Source organism: Mizuhopecten yessoensis, unplaced genomic scaffold, assembly GCF_002113885.1.
Source record: "Mizuhopecten yessoensis strain PY_sf001 unplaced genomic scaffold, ASM211388v2 scaffold10045, whole genome shotgun sequence".
Taxonomy (NCBI): Eukaryota; Metazoa; Mollusca; class Bivalvia; order Pectinida; family Pectinidae; genus Mizuhopecten; species Mizuhopecten yessoensis.
The window spans coordinates 416,954-437,062 of NW_018408351.1; the positions used below are offsets into that span (position 1 = coordinate 416,954).

At 35.9% G+C, this 20,109-nt stretch overlaps 2 protein-coding genes across 2 annotated transcripts in view; one reads left to right on the forward strand and one right to left on the reverse strand.

Moving 5' to 3' along the window:
* Positions 1-5,671: 5,671 nt before the first annotated feature.
* Positions 5,672-12,788, reverse strand: LOC110459343 (costars family protein ABRACL-like). The gene is made up of 3 exons (XM_021511553.1): positions 12,699-12,788; positions 10,643-10,725; positions 5,672-9,260 (listed from the first exon to the last, which is right to left on the reverse strand). The coding sequence occupies exons 2-3, from the start codon at positions 10,707-10,709 to the stop codon at positions 9,067-9,069; spliced, it is 261 nt and encodes an 86-aa protein (XP_021367228.1). The 5' UTR covers positions 10,710-10,725; positions 12,699-12,788; the 3' UTR covers positions 5,672-9,066.
* A 2-nt stretch (positions 12,789-12,790) lies between these two features.
* The window catches only part of LOC110459342 (arf-GAP with GTPase, ANK repeat and PH domain-containing protein 1-like), a 94,181-nt gene continuing 86,862 nt past the window's right edge, over positions 12,791-20,109 (forward strand). The window contains 1 exon segment of the mRNA XM_021511552.1: positions 12,791-13,102. Coding sequence (XP_021367227.1) covers positions 12,928-13,102 — 175 coding nt within the window. The 5' untranslated portion in view covers positions 12,791-12,927.

The window sequence follows — 20,109 nt, forward strand, 5'->3', positions numbered from 1 at the left end:
TCCGGACTCATTCTTCTCGTTAACTAACCGGGCTCAACCTTGTCGTTAACTAACCGGGCTCAATCTTGTCGTTAACTAATAGGGCTCAACCTTCTCGTTTACTAACCGGGCTCAATCTTCTCATTCATTTTCTGGGCTCAATCTCCTCATACACATTCCGGACTCATTCTTCTTATTCAATTTCCGGTCAGAGTAATCTTATTCACTTTCCACGCTTCTGTTCTTATTCACTTTCCTAGCTCGCTATTCTTATTCTTTTTCCGGACTCATTCTTCTAATTGCTTTCCATGTTCACTTTTCTCAATTACATTCCACTACCATTATTTTCATTCACATTCCGAGCTAATTTTTCTTATTCCCTTTCCGGGTTTTTCCTCTTATTCACCATCCGGACTCATTTTTCTTATTCACATTCCGGTTTCATTCTTCTAATTCACTTTCCGAGCTCACTATTCTTAATTCACTTTACAGTTTCATTATTCTTATTCTCTTTCTGGGTTAACGTTTTTATTCACTTTCCGAGCTCACTTTTATTATTAACTACCGAACTAATTATTCTGAAAAAAGGTTTCTTATTCACTTTCTAGCCTTATTTTTTCACTTTCCAAGCTTACTATTCTTAGTTTAATTTCTGTGCTACTACTATCAATCGCTTTCCGGATTCATTCTTTTCAATTCATCTTCCGAATTAATTTTTTCTGGCCACTTTCTAGATTGATTTTTTTCCACCTGATTCATTTTACTTTTCACTTTCAGGACCCAATTTTCTTGTTCATTTTCCGAACCAAGTTTTCGTAGGTACTTTTCGGATATAATTTCTGATTATTTATCCGAACTCATTTTCTAATTCGTCTTCCGCATATTTTCTCATTCACTTTCAAGATTAAGTTTACTGATTCACTGACGACTCGCTTTTCCTCTTCATCTTCTGAACTAATTATTCCCATTTTCATCCGGAATCACACTTTCTTATCAACCTTTTTAATTCATTTTACTGGTTTATTACCAGATTCGTTTGAGTCATTCCCTTTTCAATACGTTCTTTGCTTGACAATTTTCCGGGCTCATTTTTCTAATTTTATTTTTGGGTAAATTCACTTTTGACCTCCGGGTTAACTTTTCTCGTTCACTTTCACGGCTCCTTTTTGCCTTTCACTTTCCGAACTCATTTTTCTCATTCCTTTTCCGGACTAATTTTGTTGATTTACTGAAGACTTGCTTTTCTTTTTCCATTTCCGAATTCCTTTTTTTTTTTTATTAATCTGCCGGAACTGTCAGCTTTTCTTATTCATTTCATTGATTCATTCCCGGATTAATTTCATGCTTCTTTTTCTATTCATTTTCCGTACTGAAACTTCTTATCCTGATTTCCGGGTAAAATGACTTTTGCTTTTTTTATATTTTGCCTGCCAATTACTGAATCATTTTCTGGACTCACTTTTCTTAATCACTTAGCGGGCACACTTGTACTTTACTTTCCCGATTTTTTGTTCGCATCTATGAAAAGAAAAAATCATGTTGATAACAACCTTCAGAGTGACCACTAACCTTCTCCCAGAGGATGAAAAACTCCAGAATGACCACAAACAACCTTTTAGAGGATGACAATCTTCAGAATGACCACACACAACCTCTAAAAGAATGACAACCTTCAGAATGACCACAAACAACCTTTCAGAGGATGACAACCTTCAGAATGACCAAACACAACCTCTCAGAGGATGACAATTTTAAGAATGACCACACACCACCTCTCAGAGGATGACAACCTTAAGAATGACCACACACCACCTCTCAGAGGATGACAACCTTCAGAATGACCATACACAACCTCTCAGAGGATGACAACATTCAGAATAACCAAACACAACCTCTCAGAGGATGACAATTTTAAGAATGACCATACACCACCTCTCAGAGGATGACAACCTTCAGAATGACCACACACCACCTCTCAGAGGATGACACCTATCAGAATAACCACTTATGATCTCTCAGAGGATGACAAACTCCAGAATGACCACACACAACCTCTCAAAGTACAACAACCTTCAGAATGACAACTTATGATCTCTCCAGGATGACAACCTTCAGAATGACCACACACCACCTCTCAGAGGATGACAACCTTCAGAATGACCAAACACAACCTCTCAGAGGATGACAACCTTCAGAATGACCAAACACAACCTCTCAGAGGATGACAACCTTCAGAATGACCACACACAACCTCTCAGAGGATGACAACCTTCAGAATGACCATAAACAATCACTCAGAGGATGACAAACTCCAGAATGACCAAACACAACCTCTCAGGGGATGACAAACTCCAGAATGACCACACACAACCTCTCAAAGTATAACAACCTTCAGAATGACAACTTATGATCTCTCCAGGATGACAACCTTCAGAATGACCACACACAACCTCTCAGAGGATGACAACATTCAGAATAACCAAACACAACCTCTCACGAGTATAACAACCTTCAGAATGACCCTTTATGATCTCTGGAGGATGACACCTATAAGAATAACCACACACCACCTCTCAGAGGGTGACAACCTTCAGAATGACCACACACAACCTCTCAGGGGATGACAACCTCCAGAATGACCACAAACAACCTCTCAGGGGATGACAACCTTCAGAATGACCATAAACAACCTCTCAGGGGATGACAACCTTCAGAATGACCATAAACAATCACTCAGAAGATGACAACCTTCAGAATGACCACAAACAACCTCTCAGGGGATGACAACCTTCAGAATGACCACACATAACCTCTTAGAGGGTGACAACCTTCAGAATGACCACACATAACCTCTCAGAGGGTGACAACCTTCAGATAACCACAAACAACCTTCCAAATGATGACAACTTTTAGAATAACCATTCACAACCTTTCAGAGAATGGCAACCTTCCAAATGAACACAAACAATCTTCCAAATGCTGACAACTTTGAGGAAGACCACAAGCAACTTTCCAAATGATGACAATTTTCAGAGGGACCAAAATCAACCTCTTTAATTAATCCTTGTATTAGATACAGACACACATGTAATCAATGACTGATCAATGTGTCTGGTCTTTAAAGGATCTGATACCACATACTAGATTATGTAAGACAGTTATCTGTTGATCGTCCAGTAAAGATCATAGGGATTCTAACTGATGTCTTTTTGAATTCTTATTGTTCTAACATTACAACAATTCTGTTGTTTCTTCTAAAAACAAGGGGTCCATGAGACCTTAACACTCAAATAAATTATATGGAACCAAATGTTTTAGGAACATGTTTAAACCTATGTAAACAGTGTTTTAAGTCTGTATGCAGCCATTCTTGTGAAGGAGTGAAAAATGTATTAGCCAATCAACCAACAGGTTTCTAACTCATACAGGATCATTTGTACAGGGTTTTGACACAATTGATGTATCTATTCCTGAGATGAAGTCGAAAATGTCCCATCTAACCAGAAACCAGGGCAGTCATCTTGGAATTTTTGTTTTTGGATTATTTTGGACATTAACAACACTTGACCAGGACCTCATAAGGAACATTTGAACCGAGTCATTCACTCCAGTAGTTATCGAGAACAATTAAAAGATGACTTTGCCAAACAGAGAGCAGGATGGCAATCTCTGATATTCTAGAAAAGTAACAATACATGGTGGTGACAGAACAGTTGTGCCAATTTCTAGTCAACCACTACAGATTTTCTTGAGAAAGAGTCGAAAATGTCAATCAGTCAAAAGCAAGGGCGGCCATCTTGGATTTTTGGGTGGGCATGAAAAGTAACAACACTAATTAAGTCAGGATTGTATAAGGAACATTTGTACAAAGATCCGAGCAAATTTCATCAGTGGTTCTTCAGTAGAAGTTAAAACTGTCTCAGCCATTAAGAGACCAGGGTGGCCATCTTTGATTTTAAGATTGGCACAGAAAGTAACAACACTTTATCAGGACCTCATCATATTTTTCCTAGTTTGGTGTCATTGGCTTCTGTAGTTCTTGAAAGCCAATCAGAGGCAATTACAAACTTTGTGATTGTTGGATCAGTGCTTGGTCGGAACATTCTAAGGAAAATAATTTTACCAAATTTGGAGTCGATCAATTCAGTGCTTTTTAATAAGTTGAAAAGGTCTCATCCAATCAGAGGGAAAGGTGGCCATTTTTTATTTTCAGATTGGCACAAAAGAAACATTTGTTTTGAATCAAGATTGAAATAGTTCTTCAGTGGTTCTTGTTAACGGATGGCGGACAATGGACAACACATGATATAGGACGAACACAATAGCTTCCCGTTACATTGTCACCAATAGTCGTCACATCCCCATTTAATCTATCTTTATTTCATGATTGTAGAAAATAATTGAAACAAGAGATCCCAGAGGGATCTTGGCGCCCACATTTGTACCATCTTCATTAGTTCTTTGTCAGTTCGATCTTTTCTCTGCTTTCCTCTAATCTGTTTGATCGAGTCATGTTAACAGTAAATGCACCTTGAGGTCACTTTTGATCTAAACTTAATACTGATGTGTATGGAAGCCAACTTTCAAAGTGAGTTTGTCATTTCGAATATTTACTAGTACAGTACTTAATGTGAAAGAAATAGAATCGATCATTGCAATATGAGAAAGATCTGTTTAGTTCTTCTTTTAATCCATTTTGTTTTTATGATCAGTCTCAAAATATAACATACACAACGAGGGATCAAGGGGAACCTACATTTAAAATTTGAGAAAGATCCCTCCCGTACTTCCCGAGAAATAGCGATAACAAACTTTCACTATCAAAATCCAAGATGGCTGCCTGTCGGCCATGTTGTTTATCCGATCAGTCTCTAAAATTGCCCTGCACAGCTAGGACCAAGGGGAACCTACATATAAAATTTAAGAAAGATCCCTCTAGTTCTTCCGGAGAAATAGCGGTAACAAACCTACAATATCAAAACCAAAGATGGCTGCCTGTCGGCCATGTTGTTTATCCGATCAGTCTCAAAAATTGCCCTGCACAGCTAGGACCAAGGGGAACCTACATATAAAATTTAAGAAAGATCCCTCTAGTTCTTCCGGAGAAATAGCGGTAACAAACTTTCAATATCAAAACCAAAGATGGCTGCCTGTCGGCCATGTTGTTTATCCGATCAGTCTCAAAAATATGCCCTGCACAGCTAAGGACCAAGGGGAACCTACATATAAAATTTGAGAAAGATCCCTCTGGTACTTCTTGAGAAATAGCGATAACAAACTTTCAATATCAAAATCCAAGATGGCTGCCTGTCGGCCATGTTGTTTATTCGATCAGTCTCAAAAGTTGCCCTGCACAAATAAAAACCAAGGGGAACCTACATATTGAATTTTAAAAAGATCCCTAGGTACTTCAGGAGAAATAGCGATAACAAACTTTCCCTATCAAAATCCAAGATGGCTGCCTGTCGGCCATGTTGTTTATCCGATCAGTCTAAAAAGTTGCCCTGCACAGCTAAGTACCAAGGGGAACTTACATATGAAATTTGAGAAAGATCCTTCTGGTACTTCTTGAGAAATACTGATAACAAGAATTGTTTAAGGACGGACGACGGACGGACTACGTACCACGGACGCAGGGTGATTTAAATCCCACCATCAGATGATGGTGGGCTAAAAACAAATAAAATCACAGTACTGTCACAAAAAGATTTTATTAATTTACTTAACTATTCTTGAATTATCACATTATTAAATAGATAGTAAAGCATCGATGTAAGAGAGCTCTGCTAACCTGAGTATCACATATGCACTGGAGGGCATTTGTAAAACTTAATCATAAATAATTTCCATGTACTTGGTACAAAGGACCTGGCTAATCTGGGTCCTATATAATCTTCAAGTTCAAGAAAGATTTCAAGAATGTAGGTAATAAATCATGAAGGATTTTGGTTATTTAAATTTGTTTCAGGAATTTAAGTGGCACTAAACAGGTTTCACTTGATTGATAGGCTGCCAGGCTCAAAAATCATCACCAATACATGGAATCAGACACAGGCTGAGCTCAAACTTTACTTAACATGATGTAACTCAAACTCAGCTGGAGTCCGACTCCAATTTGTGATAGTCGAGCTAGACCAAGTGAATCATCATGATGTGAACAGAGACAGCGGTTTTCCTACATGTCATGATATTTTTGTAAGTCATGCTCTATGGTTAGACAATATCTCCAGATTTATGTTAATTGCAAAAGCAAAGCATCTGTAAAAACATTCCAAGCACAAAAGTTAAGTGAAACGGCCACTTTAAAGTGAAGGGAGACAACCTATGGTTATGTATGATTGAATATCTTGCGGTGCTTCTGCTTAACATGACCATACATGACCAATTAACTATTTTTTGATAATACAAGTACGTGTTTATTTATAGTGAGATGGGGAGATGGCAGTGTGTATAAGGCCAAGGCACACTACAAAAGGTAAATTACTAGTCTGGTATCAACTCTCTATCTTGGATCTTTTATAAGTTTCCCAAATATTTAAGTTAACATACCTAGTGGAGTAAAATGACTAAGCATACTTAGTCACTTCCAGAAAGTGTCTATTATGTTGCTATCAAATATCGTTATAAACCCTCCTCTCTCAAAAAAGTTATAATATTATGCCATTTAAAAAAAACACCTGGAGTCTATATGAATACTGTGACCACTTTAGGCTGTAACTATGCAGACATGCAAGGATATCTTTATAAAGGGGTTCAACACATGTTTGGAATTGAACAACTCAAAAATAAGTTTACACTTGTTCCCATATCAAATTACTGCAAAATGCCTCCTCAAAAAATATTTTCATAACAAAATAATATCTTAAATCATTAGACAATAAAGTAAAGTATACAAATTGTTTCTCAATACAACATGCCCAAAATCTGTGTGAATGTAAGAACAGCATAAAATATCAAATTATTTAGGTAGGTAACACAAATATTTTAATACACAAATTCTTTCTACACAGTATTTGTCTATTCCACCACCTTAGTTGTGATATAAACATTTCTACGAACACAGATAAGTGGAAATATTTGTTTGGCAACACAATGTAAAATGTATCAGTATATAAAATATAGAATTAACCTTATTTATACAAATACAATTGAAATAGCATGCCGTCTGATATGACATTCAGATGTTATATTGAAGAAAACACGTTATACAGTTGCATTGAAGTAGTGTTTATAGCATGTAAAATATCACACAAGTCAAACAGATAAAAAACATGAAGATATCAGCATTAGTTTACCAGTGAAACGTTGTACACAATCAGCACTTTAACACAAAATGATAATGAAGTCATATGTTGATTTTATAAATCTCATTGTATTGATATCATAATCTACATTAGAACAATATATGTGCAAATGTACATATACAGGTAGTCAATATACCAGTGCTCCAGTCAATATACCAGTGCTCCAGTTAAGCTGAACATATACAGGTATCAATATACCAGTGCTCCAGTCAATATACCAGTGCTCCAGTTAGGTTGTGTATATGTATATGATGTGTGTACCAATTAAAAAATAAATCTAATTTTTATATTAGCATTATGCAGATGTAACCATTACCTGGTGTCTGCAATCCATATACAAACTTCACAAAAACTGAATCATTAAAATGTTTGCTGTCACTCAATGCCGTAAGTTTCATATAAAAATCTTTCTAGAGTCAGATTTATTTATCCAAAGATGTTGCTGTTCAATAAAAATATAAACAACAGTTTCCATGAGCATCTTTATCAATGATGTTCTACGTGAAGTTGATAAACATGAACAAAAACACGAAAAAACTTGACCAGTCCTGCAAGATGTGTCTGTCGGCTTGTGTTCCAAAAATTGTGGATTCCAAATGTGAAAATCAGAACTTCTTTCATCACTTTCACTCCTCCATTGAAGGTTAAAAAAACTTAACTGAAGCACTGATATATACCATGTGATATCCTCACTGGTTGTATTGGAACATGTATATGACACTGATGTTTCTGTAGAAGATCCATTGACGTTTCTGTAGAAGATCCACTGACGTTTCAGTAGAAGATCCACTGACAGTGTAGAACAATGGTAGACTGAAAGTCTTGACATATTGCAGAACACTGAATCAACATCACAAAGAATAGCACTATTGAGATCTTATAAAACATTGCCTCGACACATCACAGATATTTTTCAAATTATAATTACATTATAAATTGCTTTAAATTAATGTACAAGTTCAACGCCCCTAACTACTGAAGTTATGACTAATCCATACTACGCAGGATTTACATATGTGTATTCCGAATGTCTCTTAACCAATTTTATAAACGCTAAACAACTCAAATATTTTATTTTGTTGTATTTTCTAAACTTGTTTTTATGAGAATAAAACCACCATAATTGATATACAACCATAATTAAATGTCAATCAAGTCAAATTCAAAGTTCACATTTGACCTAGATTTATTTTTTGTTAAATTGAGGGGCTTTTAGGGCTTTTTAATAAATTTTATGACTTTTTAAGGCCAATCCTTTGTTTTCAGGGTCTTTTCAAGGTCTGTAAGAAGCCTGTGTAGCTCAACCTTAGGCCATTGACTTATTATACCAGGGGAGTTATCACCATCACTCAAAATAGGGAAACTTGTCCATTGTAAAGCGGTACTTATTAACAACTTACCCCTCAGAGGCCTCAAAAATATTTTATGATTCAACATGTTTTGAATAGAAAATAACTCAATCACCATTATTAATAATAAGCATGAAATGTTAACTACATGTAGTTGTGACAGAAAATAAAAACAATGTCACAATGCCAATTTTAGAATTTAATTTTGCATCAGATATATGTAGGCTAGTTCTGTGACAAATACTATTGTCAACATGTAAGCACTTATTTAATCTCAGAACTATCATACACAGTAATCATAAGCCACTGAACAAAAATGTTAGTGCTTTTAGCATGTAGCATAATACACATAGTGATCCTATTGCAACTTGCATATTAATAATATCAGATATTATATTCCTGAAATTGTGTTGCATCCTAAATCTTATTTCTCGTTATTCTACATTTTCTTGAAGAAGTTCAATTTCCACATTGTTGTGAGGTCCATGCAGTAACATTTCTCCTTCATATTTGATGTACTTCTTTTTCTTTGCTGCACGAAGAGTTCCCACAAGGGCCTCAAACATGTTGGCACATTTATCATCCTCAAAAAGTGTACCAAACTTCACAACACAATTCCCATCAGCATCTGAAAAATCAGATTACATTTAAATATGGACTATTTACAAGTAAAAGGGTTTATTTGAAGTTTTATGACTAAACATTGAAAATGTAAAAATCCCAAGAAACATCAGTATAATATATTTTGTTAACATTTATAAAACAGGAAGTTACAATCTGGGCAAAATTCAGAATAATAAAAAATGAACGAAGGGAAATAACTCTTTATGTAGTGGAGAACAAGACCAAATTTAAGTAACTCACATTCTGTCCTCGCCAGAAGCACTTACATAACCAAATCCCAGACACTGTCTTGCCAGTAAGAAAAGCCCACTCCAAGACACTGTTTTTCCAGCTTGAGTAACCCACTCCGATACACTTTCTTTTTTCAGCTAGGGTAACCAATTCCCAGACACTGTCTTGTCAGCTTGGGTAACCCACCCCCAGACAATGTCTTGTCAGCTAGGGTAACACAACCACAGACAACAGTTTATCAGATTTGGTAACCTACCCCCAGACACTGTCATTTTTCAGCTTGGGTAACCCATACCCAGACACTGTCATGTCTGCTGGGGTAGCCTACCACAGACACTGTCTTCTCAGCTGGGATAGCCAATCCCCAGACACTGTCTTGTCTGCTAAAATAACCCACCCCAAGACATTGTCTTTTCAACTTTAGTAACCGAACCCGAGACACTCTCTTTTTTCAGCTAGGGTAACCTATTCCCAGACACGGTCTTGTCAGCTTGGCCCAGGGAGACGTATATTGCCAAACTAAGTCAAAATCTCCAATTCCGATACTTAAACAAAAAGTCTTCAAATCTTAACCCACATTTTTGCTTTAAGGTACTGCCCTCTGTTCCCCGAGGGCCACATCCTTCATTCATACAATGCTTAATCCCTTTAGGTCTAAGTCACTGCATCTGTCCTTAAATAATGCTAATCTTTAAAAAAAAAAGAACATAATAACTTTAGCCCTAGCCCTACTTCCAAGGGGGCTACCTCCTTCACTTACACAATATTTAATTCCTTGGCCCAGGGAAGCTCCTTGCTAAATTAGGTCCAAATCTCTTCACCCATCCTTTTAAAGACTTTCTCTTATTTCATATTTTAGGTCCTGTTCCTCTGGGAGAAGTGGGACACATCTTTCATTCATACAAAATTTAAATTCCCTTTGATTCATTCCAAATTTGGTCAGAATCACGTAAGCCATTCTGGAAAAGTTGTATTTTAAAGGTTGGTGCCCCTTAGATAGCAGATGGACAATGTGACACAGTAAAAGTTCACCAAGCCTTTTGGTCTTGTGAGCTAAAAATGTCCAAAACTTTAATTAAACGTTACACCAATAAGGTTTGATTGCAGGTATCTTAAAATTAATAATGACATTTGCTAACTGCATCCCATACTTACTTCTGCTGTTATCACCGAGCCGCTTCAACTCTTCCACCAACAGCGATACTTCATGTGATACATTCATAATGGTACTTTTGTTCCTGAAATCACAGTATTTACCCATAAGTCCAATAAATTAACCTAGTGTCACATACGATATCCATCTTGCACTAGGGGTCAACATATAAACTCTGACTCAAGCAGAGGTAGAGATGGGCCGATTCAAGGAAAATAAAAAAAACACTTGTTGGAATTTTTGTTTAACTGCAGTAGATGTACCTATAGGTTTGGAGCACAAAATCCAATGCAGTGGCACATCTTTGGACAGCAGAATGTTTAATGTACATGAGACCTTCATTTGACATTTGACCTCCATCAATTTGTAGTAAAACTAAAAGGCTAGTCAGGAACATGTAACATGCATGTATTAAACTTATATACTGTTATAACAGACAGAAACACCAAACTTTGTATATGGGTACATCTTTGGATTACAGAATGACACAACAAGTCACTCATGTCTTTTGGCTGTTAAACATTAACACCTCAGCACAACAAAATGATGCACAGAAATATTATTAAAAACTTATTGCCATAATTAAAAACTTCTAATTAAAGAAAGATTTTATTTTATACACTCAGGAAATATTGTATTCTTTAACTGGTGAAGGACTTATATAAAAGTACAGGCTCACTAATACATTTACTTTGTTGTTTTCTGTGGATAAGATGTGACAGTGACACACATGTGCAGTGTCAGTGGTTTATCAAGCACCAGATGGCTTCATTTAGTCCTTTGTTTAAGGTTGTTGTGGAATGTATCATGAAATAATTAACATCATTATTACAATATGTAATAAGTGTTATATATTAAGATGTTATAGTACAGGATTTACCAGGGTCGAAGCACAGGGATCTGAGAATTTGTTACAGCTATATTTGGAAATAAACTGAGGTGTTCAGAGTAATTTTACATGTTTATTTCCAAATATTGCTGTAACAAATTCTCAGGTCTCTGTGGGTCGAAAGGTGTAGTCTGATTGGCCACCCAATGAAGACTGGATTTCAGTTCAATCTCATTCGATTCATCATTACTCTGTCAAATTTTCAAATATCATACTGAAATTTGGTATATATATAGTTGTATTATAGTCATAAAAATATTATATCTTCTGATGACGCTGACTTATCAATTAACTTTAGAGAAGCTTCTTGGTCTGTAGAGTTCTATACACCCATATGTGCCACGTTGCCGATCGTAAAAATTCAATTCATATCAAAACTCAGTCAATTTTTAAATATTGAAATTTGGTCTATATGTGTATTAGAAGTACATGTTCTGATGTAGCTTACTTTATGCAGTATTTTGTCTGACAACGGTTGTTGTCGCTTGAAGACACTTATTTTCGGTTGAAGACACTTTTAAGAAGTACCCATAAAACTGCCAAACGCTGGTATACTTATGAGACTATCCGGTGACCTAATTGGTGGTTTTGGATAAACAAATAACTCATCTATCAGGTAAGTGTTACGTCATAGCAGTTTTACATAGTCAAACAAAATCTCTATAAAAACCACCTACCCCTGATAATGACAGCATACAAAACTTAATGGTAACACCAAAAAGAGTCAGGAAATACCAATTCAATACGTCAAAAGTCTGGTGTTTGGGCCAGACAGAGACGTATAACACCGTGTTATATACGTCTCTGGGCCAGAGGAAATTCGGGCTAACATAGATACCTAACATAGATATAATATTCAAGTAAACCAGACTGCATACAATAAAGTTAAATACAAATGTTCTGAATTTAAACAAAAATGACTGCATTATGTTTTTCCCATCTCCATTGTTTGCTTCCTGTCCAAGTTCCTAACGTTTGCCCCCAGTCACTCACAGGGATACACCCAGCGCACGTTTCTTTTATGACATCATTCATTGATTTCACGGAGATGTTATATGGAACACGTCTGGAGACAAATACTTACCCGACATTTATTTTATGTTTCAGTTATTCAGTAATGTTCTTCGGGCAAAATTTTCCAAACAGACATCAAACAAGGAAGAACTTACCTTGTGTATTCGCTGGCGTGAAACCCTAACCAGGAAGTAAACCGGAAATAGCGTGAAAAGATTGCGCATGTAAAAATTTCCAGAGTCGCACATGCGCATCATTACAGAGCCATCTTGAAGTTGTCGACTGGAATCGGAATATTATCGGTGAAATTCTTTAATTTTATCGTACTAGGAAAACTTAAACATGGCTTTTCTCAGAAAAAGACGATAGAATGTGTATTCGACAATGAATTCGAGGAGTCCGATGCAGCCTTACCTTAGTAATTCCCTGGCTATCCGTCAGGAGATCCAGCGATTCGAGAGCGTACACCCGAGTATCTACGCTATTTATGATTTAATAGATGCTATCCCTGACCCGTTAATACAGCAGCAGATTCGGGAGCATGTCGTCTGCATAGAAGGTATGTACTATTACCCTCTTTTTAAACCATACTTATCATCGTCTTTGAATTAATTTGACACACCAGCATGCTGCAAACTACAGCGGAGCAAGCAGAGAAGCCATTTGTAAACAAATGCATGCAGAAGTTGGTCATACGATTCTGGTGCCGGCGAATGAAGAGTCGTCCCAGTAAGCAGTATTCGCTACAGAATCTGACAATGGATATCGTCGAGGTTTTATCAGATTTTATTATAAAAAAGATGTGTTACAGATCATACGCACAAGAAGAAATGGTTAACGTAGGTGTCAACGTGAAACACATGATGTGGATAGGCATCATAAAACTACACCCATTCCCAACTGACTGGTAATCAATGTCTGCATTTCTAATCAATGTGGCCATACAGTATCTGCAGTTGTCGAATCTTGCATGATTCGCTGCGGGAGAAAGTATGATTTGCATGTTCACAAATGTACTCATATTCAATTCCATGAATTGACAGTCGTTCTCAATTTTATTGAATTTATATTCTATGGCAAAAATTTAATATTAAAGAGTCCATGTTAAAATTTTAGCTCATGTGTGAATATGAATTTTTGAAATGCCTCCACCCTCCCCCCCAAAAAAACACATGTTCTCTGTCATACCCTCAGCCCTTTCAATAAAAGTTAATAGAAATGCTTTGGATGTCATTCTTGATGTTTTCATTTTAATTAAAAATAGCTAACATGCAAAATAGTTTTGCAATTTTTGTGCCTCTTAAAGTTTATTTTGTGAAATAATGTGGACTGTGCAAAACATTTAAAAGATTTGTACACCCTAGATTCAGCTGCTAGTAAATGTGTCATGTGTATCATGTATACTTCATGTGTATTGTTGACATCCATATATGCACTACTGTACATATAGTGATGATATTTGAAGGATCTTTTTCAGACTGGTCCTAATTATAAGCATTATTTACAAAATGTTGACAAGTTCCAATAATAAGTTATATTGAACAGCTCCCACAGGAACAGCAGGAGTCCAGGACTTAGGCATCTGTGTCCCTAATCACTGCTGACTGTGCATGTACATGTCTGTAATAAACAAATGATCTGTGTTGATGTAATCTCTGATGAGCGAGTTGTCGCTGTGCAGTGGTTACAGTACACCACTACCTGTCCTGAGACACAGGTCACCTTTAAGGCTCAGGTGTGGCATGAGCCGTCATGGTATAGTGTAATTATACTATAAACTAAGTCAAGTTTATACAAATAATAAGCCTTGTCTTTATGTGCCTCTGCCATCCAGAGGTTATACTTAAGCTTATGCTTTAAGATTTTACAATGAAAACTGCTTTGTTTCAGAGATATTTTGACTGTTTTTTCGTTTGCAGGGTTACCTCGCCATGAGGGATAGGTAAGGGTGGGGGATTTATATACTGTTGGTATACATGAATATAAATAAACAACAGAACATCCTGAAATACTGTTTTGCATTTCCTGATTGCAAGTTTATTCAGGAAGGATGAGAAATTTACCCAATTTGAAAACCCTCTGTGAAATTTCACTAACCTACTTCCCTGGGCATGAAGGATTACTCGGAAACCATTTACACATAGACAGATCCATGTAGAAGTGTAAATGCCAGTGTCCAATAGCTGTTACATAATGTGTGAACTCTTAATGTAACAGGCAGTAATGAGTAGGAGGAGCACCTACCTGCAGGTGCCACATACTAATTAGCACTGTGCCATCAATAGCTGAGTAGGTTTGGTGATAACATGGCTAGATACTGATCATATTCATGTAGTATAGATGTGATGTAGCTAATTATCACTACTACTATATACAATGTATACATGTACCCTAATCGGTGTATAGAACTTCAACATTGATTTGATGGGCTGTATACATTTGACGTTAGGCAATAATACTGTGATATATAATAAGTATATCAAAGGCCAAGTTTGTTTTAACACAAACAGGAATTAAAAACTTCCAATTAAGTTTTCAATTCCTGTTTATGTTCAAATCAAACTTAGCCTTTATTATTCATACCAAACTGATGAATATTCAGAATAAGTAAATTGCGTTGTGTTTTAGGTAGTATGAAAGATGCATAATATTTCGGACATTTCATTTTATTTTGTTGAAATGTTTCTGTCATTGACCTCTTATTTATAGTGCAAAGCTGGATCTAGTTTGGCATGGTTGCCATTATACACATTGTATCATACCTGATGTAACACAGGCCCAGCTTTATCGTGACAGAGGGTGTAGAACTGTTATTATATGAAATACAGGAGGTTCTTCCTGATGTAGTAGGCTCATCTCTACATGATGCTGTTGTAGATCTGGTAGAAGGTTAAAAACCTGCATATTGCAGCCTTTCTACAAAATAAAAACTGTTTCTTTTAACTTTCAAGACATATCAAGTACTATAAAACCTTAAATCAAAAGATAGAGCAAGTATGGAGAAACTGACAAAGTGAATGTCAACAGAATGGTTTGTTCTAGCTGTCGTGTTAGCTAGTAGTGTGGCTGCAGAATCCAATGTTTGCAGACCGGCTGAAATAATGTGGAACATGTTTTCATCATTTTGGTTAACTTTGATTAATAATGTTCCATCTGGTACAGGAAATCACCCAGGTTGCAGCCAGTAAATGTGTATAAAATGCTGTATGATTATCAACAATACTGGTTAAGTTAATCCTCCATTCTAGCACTCAATTGTACATGTATGTATATTAAGGCAAGGGTAGAGCCAACACCGTGGTTTTCTTAATGATGGAATAATTTGGTCCTTTGCTCCTCGTCTGGATACTCGAAAGTATGCAGGGGATTGAGTAAAAGAAGGACACTTCTAATAAACTACAAGAATAACTTAATGCTCCTTCGCCTGTTGTGATTGAACCTATTTTATGATGTATGTATATTATATACAGTTATAAGGAATTTCTCATTGTAGATGAGAAATAACACATTGATTTTATATTATCTTTCTGCAGTTTGTTCACATTTTCAGTACTTTGAAATTGAATGAAATAAATTTTATGTATGCATGCAATCAAAGATTTGCATAGCAATGTGATAAAATATAGGCATCGTAGCCAATTGACTCTTAAATGTTGTTGCACAACCAACAATATAAGTAAAGTAACATGCAATATCATGCAATACTATTATATACCTGTAATCAGTGTTCCTATCAGTTCTGTTTACTCAAGACTGTGGACTGTGCATGTGAATATGATGTCTCCAGTCATAATATGTCAAAGATCTAGCAGACTTTTATCACTCTGTCATTATATAGAAATGTACATTAAAACGAGTCATGTAATTGAATATTTACATACTAGCCCTGCATTTTTTTCACTTCATAAATATAATGTATTTAAAAAGTGGGCCCTAGGCCTCATAAAAGTCCTCTATTCTCCATATGCTTGCATTGACTACTATATACTGTTGTATCCTAAAACAAATACTCGGGCGGTACACATTCTTTTGCGTCATTACTCAACATTAGCATACACAAATGATGGATGTTGTTACAGGTGGAAAATTCCAAGTGTACTTGTACCTATATATTCCTGTTTACCCTCACTACATACATTTTGTATGACCACCTGGTGAAGTGCTGCTAGCTGGAGTGTATATAAAGGTGATATTTAGTGTAGAGGTGGATCTATAAGTCAGCTGTATCCCTTTACACTGACACAGGTACATTTGTATACTATGTGTATCCTCCTACACAGGTACATTTAATTTGTACACTGTATCCCCTCACACAGGAACATTTGTACACTGTATCCCCCCACACATTTATATTTGTATACTGTATTCCCCCACACATGTACATTCGTACACTGTATCCCCCAACACATGTACATTTGTACACTGTATCCCTCCACACAGGTTCATCTGTACACTGTATCCCCCCACACATGTTTATTTGTATACTATGTGTATCCTCTCACACAGGTACATTTAATTTGTACACTGGATCCCCTCACACAGGTACATTGGTATACTGTATCCACTCACACAGGTACATTTATACACTATGTGTATCCCCTCACACAGGTACATTTATACACTATGTGTATCCCCCCACACATGTACATTTGTATACTGTATATATCCCCCCACATAGGTACTTTGTATACTGTATCCCCCCACACAGGTACATTTGTACACTGTATCCCCCAACACAGGTACATTTGTATACTGTATCCCCCCACACATGTACATTTGTATACTGTATCCCCCCACACATGTACATTTGTATATTGTATCCCCTCACACAGGTTCATTTGTACATTGTATCCCCTCACACAGGTTCATTGGTACACTGTATCCCCTCACACCACAAGTACTTTTTCACACTGTATCAACTTTTTGCAATCGTTTTCCTTGTGACTTTTGCAGATTGATTTTCCTGGTGTATAAGATAACTAAACATGCTTTAAAACACAGAAAATTGAAATCTAGGATGTCACTTGTATTTGTTGAAAGTGAAGCATAAAAGCATGATGCAACACACTGTCTACTATAGTAATTCTTCATATCTAAGGAGAATTAATATATATATATATATACTAAAACCTAGAAAGTATACTTTGAATGAATTGAGCTAAGAATGTATTGAATAGAATCCACCGGTAGACAAGATAGGGATCATACAATTAGGTTGACCTTTGACCTTATCAGATTTCTGTAGTTATTGGGTCGTGAAATATACCTGGCAGCTAAATACTTTCCATTCATGTATTGGGTTGAGGTGGGTAGTGATAAACTGTACCGCCAATGTGTTAGGTGGGTTAGGGCGCTATATCACCTTATAAATATTTCTGTTTGTAATGAAGTCTGCTTAGAAACTTGGACGGTGTTGCATTCTTTTCCTTTGAAGTAACTCTTTTAAACTGTACATTCCTAACCAGAAATTCATGTGTTTGCCAAACCAATTCCTACCAATTGCAAACTGATTTAGATTAAGAAGCGTGGCATCTTAGGTGTTCTGTAACTTTTGAACTGTGTGACCACAGCTTGATGTGTTCAGATTTAAGTGCAGGAAGATGTCATTCATGACACAAAAATACAGTATCTGTAAGCAGGAAATTGTTACATATAACATATATGATATATGAGAGCTCATATATTTATAAACATTGTGTTGTCTCACAAATATTGTTGATTGTAAGTTAATATTATCAATATTTCAGTGTCACTGTTACATATTTCTCAATAAAATTGTTTGTTATGTCAGAAATAGCTATAAAATTGGGAGGTATTTTTCACCTGACTAGCATTCCTATTGTTTTACTGTAAATTGTTATCTCTGTATACAAGAGTTTAAAATATTAGTGTTTTAAAGTAACAAGTCCTATTCACTATGAAATATGATAAGGACCCACATACACAGATTTAGGAAGTATTTACTGTATATATGATACCAAGTGGGTATGAAGTAGTGTAAGTGGCTGCAGGGACATGCACAACATTTTCACATACATGAACATATTGAATCCTGACCTGCTGACTCTGTGGATAGCAATTTCTGATTCATTAAGTCTGAGAATTTTTTTTTAGTCCTTGTAACAGACTTTGAATAATTTGTTATTTTCACAATGATAAAACAGCACTGACCAAACAGCTCTATTTCAATTTCATCCTCAGGCAGATTATGACACTATAAACATGTGACCTAATTTACTGTGTTGGAGATAGAATTAAGAAAGTGTTTCACAATAAAATAAATATCATTTATCTCTGGTACAAACCAAGGGCCCTTTGTTATATGGATTTGTACACATAAATACAATAAATAGGTGTATAAGAACAATGCTTTTCACAACTGACCAGGATTTGTACAGTAAAAGATTTTACAGACTTAGGTTATTAATTATAAGACCCTGAATTTGTGCACTTACAATAATGACAAACATCCAACACATTTAAATGCTTACATTTGATGTAAACAAAGAAATGTATACCATGCACTGACAAATTTGTCTCTCTGAAGTTCTGAAACTGTTTGAGCTGTCCAAGATCTCAGTCATTGACAAAAATGCTGTTTTGAAGGTATTGTGAGAAATAATACAATTATAACTTATGCTCAGGTGTATTACATTGGCTACAATTCATCACAACCTCGCTGTGACCCATATTGTGTTCATCTTGTTGTCGCTTGGAGTAAAAAAAACATGAAATATTTCAGGAATGTATGCTACAATTACATATGTAGGTGTTCAAACAACAGAATTGCCTCATTAATCGACACAATCTGATGACATGACCATATGTTTGTTATAAATGTTGTTTGTATTTTAAACCCCATATACAAATGCAGAAGAAAAATAATATTCCAAGGATAAGACTAAAACAGAAAATCTGATATTGAAGGGGAAAATCAGATGTCTTTCCTACTACATTTAATGAATTGATTTAAGTCAATATAGTGATTTAAAGTGAATAATAAAAGTGAAAATCGTTATTTTATTTCATGTTTTCCCTTTCCCCCACCAGAGGCTGACTTTCACTGCCATGGGATTGTGCTGACAGCAAAATATTTCACAGTTAAAAAAAAAGATAATTTTTTATTAGATATAATGTCTGAAGGGAAGGGAAGACTGGTGTATGTATGGAAATCCCCTCAGACATGGGATCACACTGCAGGCTGACTTTACTGGCACAGAGTCGGAGTTATGTGACAGAGAATTCTCCAGATTTACACTGAAGCATATGTGAAGGCTGAAACAGTGGGATGTTAATGGTTACAAAGAATACCCGTTCAGATAATTTTAAACAGAGAAATTATCTACCAATCAGGAGCCTGTGATGTTCTAGTCAAGCTTCATACACAGATCATGCTCACGATAAATTACTCTTAGCAGCAGGTGTGTTTGTATTTTGTTCAAACACTTTTTTTGTTAGGATTAAAAAATTGTGTATTTTTTTTTAAAAACATTATGATTTTTAGAAGAATTTTTCACTGAACTTTATTCAGTCTTTATTTTTACAAGTCACAATTGTTTTCTGAAG